We start from the raw sequence: 13,754 nt of genomic DNA, 5'->3' as shown, positions 1-13,754 counted from the left end.
ACGGGATCAGATATTCTACTGTCGAACATCACCGACTCGTGCCTGGATATGTACAGATTCGAGTAAAGTCAAAGAGTTAAAGATAGATTAATACAATTAAGCTTGAACTTCTTTCTCTTCTCTGCTTCTATCATAGACAAAATGGCTGCAGAATATACCCCAGATACCTTCAAGGTACTTTTAAAAAAGCTTGTGCAGACCCCTGACGAGTTCACACCTGAAGATTGTGCTAAATGTTTTAGACATTTATGTGTACAAGGAGCAAGTGATGCTCAGGTATGTTCACTCACTTCTTTCATCAGTCGTATTTTGCTCATGACCACTACTCCAGGCTGGTGCTTTCTTGACTGCACTTACACTATCTGGTCTAGAAGCATCCCCAGATATTGTTGCAGCATGTGCATCCGTTCTCCGAGAACATGCTATAAACGTTACAGATTTGATACCTGAAGTGAAAGATCAACATGGTCATGGAATGTGGGACTATAGGGATTCGGATAAAGAAGGTGATGGATATGCGGGCTTAGTTGATATAGTAGGAACAGGTGGAGATGGATGGGATACATATAACGTATCTACAACTGCTGCTGTAGTAGTCGCAGGATCAGGTGTACGAGTTGCTAAGGTAAGCTACCTGCGTTAGTCTATCTCGAAATAGAGTGCGGTAACTCATTTGATAATACTTATATTTAGCACGGATCAAAAGCAGCAACTTCAACATCAGGCTCAGCAGATTTACTCTTATCATTAGATTGCAGATTAGCATTTCCAGTATCTGAAGTACATAAATTCTTAGAACATTCACCTTTCTTATTTTTATTCGCACCACATTACCATCCTTCTTTAGCTCATATCGCACCTATTCGACGTAGTTTGAATTTTAGAACAATCTTCAATATCTTGGGACCTTTGATCAATCCTTCAAGACCACAAAGAATGCTATTGGGTGTAGCTAGAAAAGACTTAGGTGATACATTTGCAGAAGTTTTAAGGTTATTGAATGTTGAAAGAGCTTTAGTTGTTTGCGGTAAAGAAGGCTTAGATGAAATTTCTCCCGCAGGTGAAACTCGGGTAAGTCGATGGCATACTATCTTAAGCTTAATCAAAGCAGCAATGACTGATATTATATATTTTGCGAACAGACCTGGTGGTTGGAAAATGGTGAAATTACAAAAGGCTCAATTCACCCAACTGAAGATTTCGGATTACCTTTACATTCATTATCATCCGTTCGTGGAGCTACCCCAGATTTGAATGCTTTAACATTCAATTCAATATTATCAAATTCTTCTTCTGCACCTGCACATTTAAGTTCACCTGTTGATCAAGATTCACCTACATTAGATTCAATCAGAGATTACGTTCTATTGAACTCTGCAGCTTTGTTACATGTTTCAGGTAAAGCTAAATCATGGAAAGAAGGTGTTGAAATTGCAAGAGAATCAATTGAGTCAGGTGGCGCAAAAGCTGCATTTGAAGGTTTTAGAGATGCAAGTAAGAAAGCAATGGGTGAACATGTCAATGAAATGGCTGTTGAAGATGATGGTGGTATAGCAGCTAAGAATGGTTTCGTAAAGGCTTGGTTGAAAGACAAAGGTAGAAGTAGAGCTGGTTCAATCAGACAGGAGTAAAATCTTACATATTCAAATGTAAAGTCCATGCATGAAATCAGAATATTACAAACTATGTTACAACGGAGTAGTTTTAACAATATATACGAAAAAAACTCGATTAAACCCAAAGCGATAAAATATGAAAAGCAGAACCTTGATACTCTAGATCTATACCAAGACCTCTTTGATCAGATCTTGAACTTCATCCCAAAATCCTTCGATAACACCAGCGGGGAATCCGTTCTTATCATATCCCAGGGAGACCCACAGTTTACCACTAAAAACACAAAAATCATTAGCATCCATATCACTAACAATCATATTGACGACTACACTCACCCAAAAGTATAAGCAAATAAGAGTAAACCACCATTCCTCTGTCTTGAACCGGTAGTCAGACTGTTTAATTCTATTGAAGGGAATTCAGAGTGTTTGTACATGCCATCCAAATTACCTAACATTGATAAACCCATTAAAGCTCTTTGTGATACTTGTCTTTCTTTCGGAGCTTGGATGATAGGGGTGGTTTCTGGTGTGGGTAACTGTAAAACTTGAGGGGTAGTTGCAGTTCTAGCTTGTGATTTAATTTCCGATTGAGGTAAATCCACAGCTAAACCTAAACCCAATCCAGCATTGTTGTTCTTCAACTTTTCTTCTTCCTCATCATCAATTTTAGCCCATTTTACAGCTCTCTCTTTTCTAATTATTGAAGTGTTCCTACTTCTAGCTACTACAAAAGGTGATTTTACAGCTTTGATTGTTTGTTGTTTTGTCATTCTAGCTCTGTGCCAGAACAATTCAGATAAAGAAATTGATGAAGGTATTAAAGTTGGTAGTACAATATTAAAGTAACCCACAGCCAAATGGAAGAAACTTTCTGCCTTTGAAGAGGAAGATGACGAAGAAGGTAGCATGTTAGGACGCAAGTTCAAAGCTGAATATATGAGGCTGAAAAGGATGTAGTTATTAGCATCAGACTTCGTAATACTGATCGATTTTTGAGCTTATTCGACTTACCATGGATCAATTCTATCTTGAGTTTTTCTTGCCCATGCAATATTACATAAAGCGAAAACTGCATGTGCAATGGTAACACCATTCTTCTTACAATTACCTAATATTACTTTGGTCGTGTCTTTACCATATGAGATCGTAGGTACGATAGTTTGTCTTGGTAATTTTTCTTTTGAAGATCCGAAAGATTGACCACCGATTAACTTCTTTTCTGATCTTATAGATTCTTCTTTACCAATTACTGAAGCTAATTTACTTCCATTATCAACTAAAGGTAATCTTTCTTCTAAACTTTTCGGTATTTCAACTTGACCATCAACACCGAAAATGTTAAGTTTTTCCTGAATCATTTCTGATAATTTTTCCGTAGATAAAGTTTCATTACCTAGCAAAATGTAGAATTCATTCATAAAACTATGTAAAGCCATACCATCACCTAAATAATGTGTTGCGCATAACATAATTTCATATTCCCTTTTTGTTTCTAATTCAGTGGTATCGTCTGATGACTTGATAACTAAATAACCTAATTTTTCATTTGATAGAGTTCTTGGACCATTCAAATAGGTATCGATTACATCTCTTTCGTCAATCAAGAAAGAAAATCTCTCTGAAGCAATAGATAAAGCTTCGACTAGATTTTTGGGTTTTGAAGGTATGAAAGATATGTCTTCGTAACTGTCAAATTGGATGGTGGACGCTAATAACGGGTGCAATAATAATTGATACGCCCATATATGTAGTATCCTCGAAGGTGCCATTTGTGATGGGTTGGCACTTAACCTATGGTGCACATACCTGTTCACAGCATAAAGTACTTATCAGTCGGATGAAATTTCGTTTTCAGTCTCATGACTTACATATCGTTCACACCATCAGCTCTGGAAGGTAGGTAATATGAGATCTCATTGTCACTCAGTTTTCTACCTTGTTCAATCTCTGATCTGTTAGATGCCTGAACTTGACTACCGAAAATATCAGTTTCGGGCGTTTGGGGAGGAGTTAATAGCGAAGTCGCAGCATTCTGTTGGCGGAATTGAGGGTGAGAGGGGAACTTAGTCTTTGTAGGAAAGACAGGTGAAGGGTTTTCACTCAAAGGTGTATAAGGTGGTGTAAGGGGGATGGACATCTTCGTTGATTAAATGAAATCAAATTTAAGCAGCTTGCTTTGCTATTGAGGTCGTTGTTCTTGATTGTTCTTGTATATTCAGAATGGAGGAAGGTGTAGAATCGTACAATCTTCTTATATCAATGCGGAAGGTCCTAATTGCTTGAAAGTCTTCTTGTTAAAGTGTTTGCAAACAAAACAATATCAATCCAAACAATAACGTCGACGATGATGGCGTTAAAGAATCTATTTCTAGGAATCGTTACATTCCCTTCTCATTGTCATATTATTGACATTCTTCAATCTGTTTCAAATGTCATACTCCCCCGATCTTGCCCTATACTATCTTTTTTCTTTCCTGTGCTACAACTATCCTGAAGCTGGACATAGTATAATCATATCGCACTTCTACGATGTTGACGTTATCCAAGAGAACGCCAGTCTGAAAATATCTTTTTTTGATCATACAGTAATATCAAAAACTCTGTATGTCCCGAAAATTGATAAAGCTGTACGTCATCTGGACGTTTCTTCGAAGGGATCTGGAATTATAGATCAGGTTATATATCCTGAGACCATACATGAAGAAGCACAGTAAGGAATGTACGTACTAGTTTCGTGCCGAAGCAGTGTTTCTAAAGAATCCGCTTGTTCTGTCCGCTAGGAAAGCTTGATGTATCGTCTAACAACAACTTTCGGTTCGAAAATGGCAAAGAAAACGTAAAGATATACGACATGCTATGCAGTAGTTATTCGCATTTTTTCGCAGAGAAAGGTCACTTTCTTGTAGTATGTACAACGGGTAGTCTAAGTTGCAGTATCTTTAAATCCTTACACTAATTTGGCTTCCCGTATAATCCCTTTATATTCTCCTTTATCAGACAAAAAGAAGAGTGCGTACCTTTTATGCTTCTTCCATGCTACAGAAGTATTGATGAGATCAGGAAATGTCTCGGATAACGAAGATAGACGTAAGTGGTTGTCGATTTTTTCATACTTTTTTGGTAAGTAACTTGGATATTCCACCCAATGAGTCAGGAACAATATAGTATGTCATCCCTTCCCGCTATTTTGGGAATTCCTCTTATGATGTTCCGAAACTATTCCCAAGTCCTCCGATTTGACCTGAATTTTATAGGACTCTTAATGCTTAACGCACAAGCGGGAGTGACATGCTTGAATAAATGATATGGTGAAACTGGCTTAGAACCACTAACCAGTACTTCACCCTACATACCTTTTCCCTCAAATATCGACAAGCAGAAACAATCCCCAACAAGGACGTTTGGCAGGATGCGCCATCCACCGGAATAGTTTTGCGAACACATGTCATACTTCCTATCTAAACATGTTATATCAGGGTGAATAACGGAATCTCACCGGTACAGGTACAGTTTGCATTTTATCTCTCTAGCTCTTCCATCTGCTAGAAATCATGTTTCGGGTGATCCCCTACTTTGTTAGTTTTCAACATCGGAATCGAGCTCTAATGTGAAGGATGAAGGTATGTAAGCTTGTTTCGTTATTTACGAGTTTTCTCAACTACGTAGTAAAAGGTAAAAGAAGCAATGAGAAAATTGGTCGTCTGAGAAAAATATGTTAGTTCACATGATTTTGGGAATCTTCGAAATAACGTACAGCAAAAAAGAATGACGACTGTTTTCTCGATTTATTTTAGGAAGATAGACCAAAACAAAAAGAAAAGAATATCTTCGTTGATCACTCGGCGCTTGCGGGCTACTTTTAGTCTATATTTTACAATCCACTAATCCTTCTTCTCGTTTGCGAAATCATCAAATTTGTTGTCTCTGGAACCATCATTGATTAAGACATCCCCGTTCATCCGTTTTCTGAACGCCCACAAAATATATCGATCCGTTGCTCGCTTCCGGTTGTCAATACTCACAAAGAGATTTTGGATATATATCGTTCCGTATCTTATAACCTCTGTAAACAATCAGTCACAAATATTGCTCAACGTTCTCATCAGTCTGTCCCTCACTCTGTCATATAGATTTTAGAGCAAATCAGAAAACAAATCAAGTAGCCTATAGTCATATCCTCAGGAGGTAACCAACACAATCAACATGGCTTCTAGCGATCAACCTCCAGCATGGAAAGTAGCTGGTGTAGTGGGATTTTACATGACAGTAGCGTTGATTATGGTAATGACGTGAGTGAATTTTCCTGCTTATACCAGCATTCACTTAGCTAAATGCGTGTTTATTCGCAGGAATAAATGGGTATTATCAACATCATCTCTACCATTAACGTTCTTGTTAATGCAACTGTCAACCTCAGTATTGTTATTACACTTATTACCATTATTTTACGACTATCAACCACCACGATGGACAAAATCAACTATATTGGCTGTTGCACCAGTATCAATTGTAAATGTTGTCGGATTAGTATTCAATATTTATTGCTTAAAATTAGTTGATGCTTCCTATTTTCAAGTTGCAAGAGGTTTAACATTACCTATGACAGTAGTTTTACAAGCATTTATGAATAATTTAAAACCTTCAAAATGGACTATAGCTTCATGTGGATTAGTCATGTGGGGATTCACTTATTCATTTTTACCTATTCCATTTACAGGCAGTTTTGGATCAAGTACACAGACACAAACTGATATTTATGGTATGGCAATTCAAGAAGAAAAAAGATTAGAAGCTCCAATGGCAGGTATGTTATTAGGTGTCGCATCTGCAGCAATGGTAGCTATACATGCTATTTTAGTTAAACAAGCTTTGAAAAAAGTTGAAGGTCATACTTTAGATTTAGCATATTGGCAAAATGCTTTATCTTCTTTAGTTTTATTGCCAGGTATTTTGTTCTCAGGTGAAATTAAAGATTTCTTCAAGATGATCGTAGGTGAAGAAGGTGACGGTAGAGCTTTCATCATTGGTTCTGGTGTTACTGTGAGTTCTTTTTCCCTACGATGGATGGTAAAAGGTGATTTTACTGATTGTTCATTGGTTTACGATAACTATAGGGAGTCGTCGGTTTCTTAATTTGTCTAGCTGGATTGCTATCTATCAAGGTTACTTCCCCAGTAACCCATATGTTCAGTTCAGCCATGAGATCCGTCTTACAAACTATGTTGGGAGTTTACCTATTTAAAGATGTCTTGAACTCGTAAGTTGGATTTTATGATCTGTTTTGGCGTATACTATAATCTGAATTTCTTGCTGATTCCATGCGAAACTTGTTACGTATACAGCTCTCGAGTCATGTCAATAGTTTTGATTATCATTGGATCATGCTTATATACATGGAATCAATCACGTCAACATCAACCTAAATCACCTGCGCAAGAAGATAGGAAAAGATTATTGACAGGTCAAGAAAAATACAACAATTATGCTTCTGATCCTGAAAAAGGCGAAAGAAAAGATTAATTTTCTATGTAGAGTAAATTTCTAAGGCTAGATAGTAGGAATGAACAGTGAGGTATCATATATCTTGGGAGTTGAGGGGCCAGATGGGAGACCTGGGAGTGGAAAAATGGGCGGGAGAAAGAGCGGATAGCATATTTTCGGACAATCTCTTTATTCATGCAATCATACATATACAGTATATTCTGGACAGTCATTTCAAGTAAATATAATAATGAAAATTTCGCAATTATGCATTAGCCAATGTAAATTATCTAAATATTAATCAATTATAAGAGATATATGTATAAAAGGTCATTATGTATTTATCGTGTATAAAATAGCTACATGTGTGAATGCCATTATAATTATAAGAGTAAAAGAGAAAACGGAATATATAAGATCGAAGTACAAGTGAATATTCAATTTAGACCATCATAGCTGTAGCATCACCTGGTGCACCAGCACTACCCCAATCTCTTCTCCAACCACCCTCAGCAGCAGTTGGTCTTTGTACCATACTTTCTTGAGGAGTATAAGAGAATCTTGATGTACTAACTTCACCATCAATAGCTTTTCTATGGAATAATGAAGTAGATCTAGGTAACATGATATGGTTGAATCGGAAATCCCACAAAGCACCAAAAGTTTTTCGGTAGGCGATCTGATTATTCGCAATCATCAGTTGTGATTTTTTTCGCAAATGTAGTGACTTAGAACTTACAATAGCACAAAGTGTTCCGGTGAGAGCGCCACCAACGCAGTCCCACTATTCATTTAAACTGTATTAGCATATTTATTTAGGCTGGATGGAAACATGACTTACCCAGTTGTGGTATTCATCGATAGTCAATGAGGCAGCGATCAAAGAAGCACCGAGAAGAGGGGCAATGGTGAGAATCATTTTCCAGAATCTAATATATGGATACACCGAATTAGCGAAATTCGAGATTTAGGGTTAAAAGCACTTACGCTGGTCGGTGATCTGACATGACCTTAAGTTGAGCGTTGAAATAGAAGAAAAGGTATACAAAACCGCTATAGAACAGGTCAGCGACTATTTCGGAAACACTCGTAGGAATCAAAGCTGAACTTACCCGAAAGCAGCAGTAGAGTGACCAGACCTATGGCAGTTTTAGCATGTAATTTTTTGTCAGATGCCTGAAACAACTTACATCCAACTTTCGAGAGAATCGTTAATCTCATCTGGATCACTATGGATTTTAGTATGATTAGTAGGTGGTCCGCCAAACCTTTCAGCTCCAACACCTACCCAGTACAGATTGATCGAGTATACATGATTTGCTGGAATCCGTTACCTGTTTGTTGGATTTGCGAAACATCGGGTTTGCAGACATCTACAAGCAGCAGAGCATTAGCGAAAGATTGGATGATTTCTGCTTAGCATTCGATATGTATATGGTAGAAGATACATACCAAGGAAATGGGGTCTAAAGAAAATCCAGAATCAGCATGAATATCAGTAGACACAATAAAGTTTACTTCTTACTCACCTCAATCCACCAATCAACCATTTATGGAAGACTTGAAATACAGCAGCTGTGATTAAACTTTCTAATAAACCCATTGTGGTGCCTAAGAAAGCATTTAGATTCCTAATTCTGATTTGGAATAAAGCGAAAAAGATGAATGGTACAAAGAAAGCGATTAAAGCTGCTGCGTAAATTGGGATAATATTTTTACGGAGAGGGTAAGCGAATTCTGGGTAGGCTATTGATCCGTCGAGGTTCTGGTAAATCCAACTATTGTCAGCCCTTGTTCCAATCTTTCCAGGGATGCACAGTTTTCAATGAGTGAGATGCGAAAAAAAGGATAAGTCAACTCACATAAACAGGGAAACTTCTCGTAGGAGCAGGATCAGCTTCATAAACACCTAAACCAACTGCACCCATAGCAGCCATAGTAATCAAATCAACAGCATGTAATCTAATCCAAGTACCGAATTTGAAGCCATGTGTGAATCCACCTTGTCTACCATTTATACCTTCTCCATTAACGTGACCACCATGTCCATGAGTATATTGAGTTTGCTGTCCATTGTAACCAGCTTCTGTGTTTCCTACTACACCTGGTGCAGGTGCATTGTTACCGACTACTGGTTGTTGTTTAGCATGAGTACCACCGAAAAATCCTCTTCGGGGTTTCTCATTAAGTGTTGGTTCAGCTGATACTCTTGGTGAAGCCATCTTGTGTGAGAAAATGGATGTTATAAGAGAGAAGGAAGAGGGTAAATGTGTAAACTGGAAATCTGGATATATAAACCAGCTAGTCAATACTGACAGATCACTACGGCGGTGATACTCTTGAATGAGTGCTTCTTCTTCGGTATAAAGGATAAGTGGATATAATCTGTTCAGTTTAATCAATCCTTTATAAGTATATCATTCAAGTCAGATTTTTCTTGTTTCTCCGTGTGATCAAATTGAATCTATGACGTTTTCTCGCATTTTGGAATTGAAAATTTGACCACAGCCCCCTGTACCTTACCTTTGACTAACCTCAGTCATGTTGTGTTATTGGGAATCTAGCCCTTTGTTCGCTTGGAAACGTTTAATGTTCCATACATAGTAGTTTTGTTGTTTGTTGTTGTTGTTTTTGATCATCAAATGACGTGAATTTTAGTGAGAAACCTGAAAATCTGACGAATTTTTATACCGTTTATGACCAGGCACAGGCGATTATGACGTATGAAATGGTCAACAAAAAGCTAAAAATGGCCCTTGATACCTATATTCAGAGCTTGGCATGGAAAAGCGAGTTGTTTCATATTTACATATAACTTACAGTTATTCACACAATTGGATTGATTAGAGAAGACTTGCAAGATATATATATATATATATATATCAATTTTAGGTCAGAAAATATCAATAAAGCTAGTCCTTGACCTCAAACAAGATTCATCCGAAACGCGCACCAGATGAACGATTTCGCCTTTACAGTCAGCCTTAACCATGAACTACGCAGACTCGAACTGGGCATTGGGACACTTGTTCATACAATCAGAATCTGCTATAAACAGGGATCTGCTATCTGGAGCATCTTATTTTTGAAAACTGACAAAGAACTCAAGCTAAGTATCCGGTGAACAGGAAAGCGGAACGTGTCAAAGCTCGAAGATAGCAGACCCGGTCATTAGAATTATCGAAATCTCTGACGTGGGTGTCCTGTCATGATAAATACGAGGATGTGCTCTGGGCGTGTAAAAAGTACAAACGGATGGCCGTGCATCGAGGTACCGTCAAAATGTAAAATTTGTAACAAAGCTTTTTTAATTCAAAGTAATCAACCTGCTAGACTTTCTTCTTTGCATTTCTTTGCAACTTTCCTCATCTCTTTAAACATCCTATTGTCACTAATTCTAGAACGCTTTCCTTTAAAATCAGTGTTCATTGCTGAAATCGATCTTCAACGATCAGCATGCCTCTAAGATCAGAAACTAACACTCATTCTGATTCTTCGCTAAATCCATCATCAAAAAGAAAAAAACACACTCTGCTACCTGTTCGACCGTGATCAATAACACTAATAAAGACTTTCAAGATCAGGATGCAGATATAACTATCATTTCCTCGGATGGACTTTGTTTTAGAGTATACAGCTACATGCTTAAGACCGTCAGGTAAATACAGAAAGACCGAATTTCCAAAATTTGCTTGGGTTTTGATTAAGATAAAAGCTGACGAGAGCGTTTGATATTTACAGTGTGGTATTTCGAGATATGTTAACGATCGGCAATAACGAAAAAGAAGAAATTCTTCTCACTGATGAGGCATTTGAAGTCTCGGAGATCGTTTCCATGTTCCTACATATGTGTCAAGCAACACCAATTTCCCCACCCAAAACATCTAATGAACATTTTATGCGGAAATTAAGATCACTCATTCAATTATCCGCCAAATACGAGGCGATATCGGTCCAACACCAATTATGCTCTCTGGTCTACCAATGGCACCACGAAGATTACTTTCCCTCATACTCAGTGTTCACTTGCGCTTACCTTTTAGATAAACCTGAAATGGTAGCATTTGCAATTCGACGGGGCGGTAACTGGATCTGGAATAGCGATTCGTTGGTGAGTTTCGCGCTGGTGGATGATAGTCGAAATGGCCAACTGATTCATCGATCTGCTTCCAAGAATGCCGAGGACAAGAAGAAAGCAACAGATCCGGTAGGGACCCTGAATAATCTCCATGATGTATATTGGATGAATCCTGCCGCTTGGAGATTGGAAACATTCAAGGAGGTACCGAATGAATACACTTTTGCGATGGTTCGAGCCGTGCAATACGGTAAGAACGACCACACAAAGGTAGCTGAAGGATTTTTGAAAATCATGAAAGAGATGGGTAGGTTAGATCAATCAGGTAACGCGATAAGAATACATGTATCTGACTCCAGGTGAATCACTCCTTTGAGTAGGCAAAGTGAAGAAATAACAAACACCATCTATGAAAACTCTAATCACCTTGACGATCTCTTCTCAACTCCCAAATCTGTACATATCCCAAAATCACATGTTATATATCCGAAGAGGAATCGACAGACGACGGTCTATAAACGCAGTGGATAGGTGATACATGGAAGTTAGACCAAGAGTACCGAGAAAACTAATAATTTGTAAAGTGGAATAATAGAGAACCATCATGCAACAAACAATACATTTAAGCAGTGTACAGTATTTTCCAAACGGTTGTGTACGATGTGAAACTTCCCAACTGCACGCCTCTCCTCCCGTTCAAATTCATATGCATAAGCTTTTTACCTGATTGAAAACATTCTGACCTGACAGGATGATAACCGGCACTGAAATTCGCTGGAAAGGATCATCTGAGACACTCAGTATACATACAGTTGTACAATGCCACCAAATGTAACGAATAGAAAGCAAATCGGAATGGAAAAAGTCACCACTTCCAGCTAACCGCCATACATTTGGTATCAAGTTCAATTTGACTAGACTGTCCTTACCTATTTTGCTCACAAATCTACAGTATATCTACAGTATACCCGAACTCGAAACTGGCAGTAAAAGAATATGTGATGAGCTGTTGACAGCAATTTCGAATTTGGGAGGTCAATTGTACGATCGTCAAACGATGCCAACGGCGAGGTCCGCCAAGCTGCAACAAACACTAGCTAAAAAGTCAAAGTAAACAGCGTAACGTTTAAACATGCGACTTCTTTCTTTTCTTTTGCATTTCGCAATTCGATTTACTTACTCTTTTACACCCTCAACATGATAAACTCGACGAGGATTCTATATTCCATACCACATATTGTCGTAGAACTGTCCGGAGCCTCTCTAAAGAACCATAATACCGGATAAGCAGCGGTACGCATTACATTTAGCATTCTAGCGATTAAAGGACAGAACGTTCAACATCACTTAAAAATCAACATAGTATCACAGTAAACATCCCTTGATCCGTACCATTTACTCTTTCCGCCAAGCAAGTCGAAATCCACTAGAGCTGCTGTCGAGTATTCTTGATAATTGAATCAATCCAGAAAAATGCCACCAAAGCGAACCTCTACCTCAATCAACTCAAATGCTTCGAAGAAGATCAAAAGAGAGTTTATTGTTAACGAGACAAACGAACAATACCAAGAAGATGATGCGGATGTGACAATCATCTCCTCTGATCAGATTAGATTCAAAGTACATAGCTATGTCTTGAAGGCTGCAAGGTATATTCTCTGATATCTCTATTGTCGTCTTTGAATCTAACAGGATTATATAGCTAATAAGGCTTTCCACTTGATAGCGTTAAATTCCGAGAAATGTTGACAAGTGAGATCATAAATCAAGAATTGGTGTTATCTGACCCTCTACTCGAACGTTCTTCAACATTGTCCTGGTTTTTAGACGTTTGTCACAGCAAAGAGTTACCCGCTCCAAAATCTAACAACAAATATATTCCATACATAACCCTTATTCAATTGGCTACCAAATACGAATGTAAGCTTGTAATTCAACAAATATCATTACTGTCACATAAATGGTGTGAAGAACAGTTATTCGAACCAGCTTCTGTTTTCATGATTGGCTGTGCCTTGGATGCACCTGATCTTACTGCATGTGCAATTCGTCAATGCGGGGGTTGGCGTAACTCCGAACGGAAAGATGTAAGTTTAGTTTTCCTATGGATTTCGATCACTACTCACTGTCATTCTACAGAACGTGGACGAAGAAGCGAAAAAAAAGTTCAAGAATCGAGTCGGTACCATTCAACGTGTGGCTGGCGCCAGTGTACTTGATCCAACTGCAATGGATTTTCCGACTTTCAAAGCACTACCGGATGAATAAAAATTTGCCTTAATCCGAGCAACAGATTCACAGATCAATAGAAACAATCTTAGCAAAACAGATTGGAAGAAGATATCCGCAGATTTCATGAATATTATGAAAGAAATGAGTAAGATCTGCGTTGTTCGCCTGAGTGTTCTGTACTGATTTGAGGTGATTGGAATGTCCAGGCAAGGTGTCTTAATTAGGACCGGATTACCTCATACATCATAAAAGCATCAAACATGCTGTAAAATATATGTAAATATCATAAATAGTGAAGTACGCCAGTCACGTCGATATTGATTATCGAGCAAGAGATCATCTTC

General features: G+C 38.1%; 6 protein-coding genes across 6 annotated transcripts; 4 read left to right on the top strand and 2 right to left on the bottom strand.

The window, feature by feature from the left end:
• Window positions 1-141: 141 nt before the first annotated feature.
• On the top strand, window positions 142-1,631 carry L201_007289 (anthranilate phosphoribosyltransferase; the record flags this gene model as incomplete). The annotated part of the gene is made up of 4 exons (XM_066223000.1): window positions 142-276; window positions 332-625; window positions 694-1,071; window positions 1,143-1,631. 4 exons carry the CDS (start codon window positions 142-144, stop codon window positions 1,629-1,631), a joined length of 1,296 nt encoding a protein of 431 aa, XP_066079097.1.
• A 150-nt stretch (window positions 1,632-1,781) lies between these two features.
• L201_007288 (uncharacterized protein) lies at window positions 1,782-3,756 on the bottom strand (the record flags this gene model as incomplete). Its single annotated transcript, XM_066222999.1, has 4 exons — window positions 1,782-1,890; window positions 1,953-2,561; window positions 2,631-3,425; window positions 3,488-3,756. The coding sequence occupies 4 exons, from the start codon at window positions 3,754-3,756 to the stop codon at window positions 1,782-1,784; spliced, it is 1,782 nt and encodes a 593-aa protein (XP_066079096.1).
• A 2,066-nt stretch (window positions 3,757-5,822) lies between these two features.
• Window positions 5,823-7,139, top strand: L201_007287 (uncharacterized protein; the record flags this gene model as incomplete). The annotated part of the gene is made up of 4 exons (XM_066222998.1): window positions 5,823-5,908; window positions 5,969-6,659; window positions 6,734-6,876; window positions 6,962-7,139. The coding sequence occupies 4 exons, from the start codon at window positions 5,823-5,825 to the stop codon at window positions 7,137-7,139; spliced, it is 1,098 nt and encodes a 365-aa protein (XP_066079095.1).
• A 403-nt stretch (window positions 7,140-7,542) lies between these two features.
• Window positions 7,543-9,322, bottom strand: L201_007286 (uncharacterized protein; the record flags this gene model as incomplete). The annotated part of the gene is made up of 10 exons (XM_066222997.1): window positions 7,543-7,779; window positions 7,840-7,884; window positions 7,942-8,029; window positions 8,088-8,153; window positions 8,213-8,239; window positions 8,291-8,329; window positions 8,389-8,473; window positions 8,553-8,566; window positions 8,630-8,865; window positions 8,963-9,322. The coding sequence occupies 10 exons, from the start codon at window positions 9,320-9,322 to the stop codon at window positions 7,543-7,545; spliced, it is 1,197 nt and encodes a 398-aa protein (XP_066079094.1).
• A 1,535-nt stretch (window positions 9,323-10,857) lies between these two features.
• L201_007285 (uncharacterized protein) lies at window positions 10,858-11,541 on the top strand (the record flags this gene model as incomplete). The annotated part of the gene is made up of 1 exon (XM_066222996.1): window positions 10,858-11,541. The coding sequence occupies one exon, from the start codon at window positions 10,858-10,860 to the stop codon at window positions 11,539-11,541; it is 684 nt and encodes a 227-aa protein (XP_066079093.1).
• Window positions 11,542-12,651: 1,110 nt separating this feature from the next.
• L201_007284 (uncharacterized protein) lies at window positions 12,652-13,446 on the top strand (the record flags this gene model as incomplete). Its single annotated transcript, XM_066222995.1, has 3 exons — window positions 12,652-12,827; window positions 12,905-13,265; window positions 13,318-13,446. 3 exons carry the CDS (start codon window positions 12,652-12,654, stop codon window positions 13,444-13,446), a joined length of 666 nt encoding a protein of 221 aa, XP_066079092.1.
• Between the last annotated feature and the right edge of the window lie 308 nt (window positions 13,447-13,754).

This window comes from Kwoniella dendrophila, chromosome 10 (genome assembly GCF_036810415.1).
Source record: "Kwoniella dendrophila CBS 6074 chromosome 10, complete sequence".
Taxonomy (NCBI): domain Eukaryota; kingdom Fungi; phylum Basidiomycota; class Tremellomycetes; order Tremellales; family Cryptococcaceae; genus Kwoniella; species Kwoniella dendrophila.
Note: the sequence above shows the minus strand (reverse complement) of the source record. Positions and strands in the feature narration are given on the sequence as shown.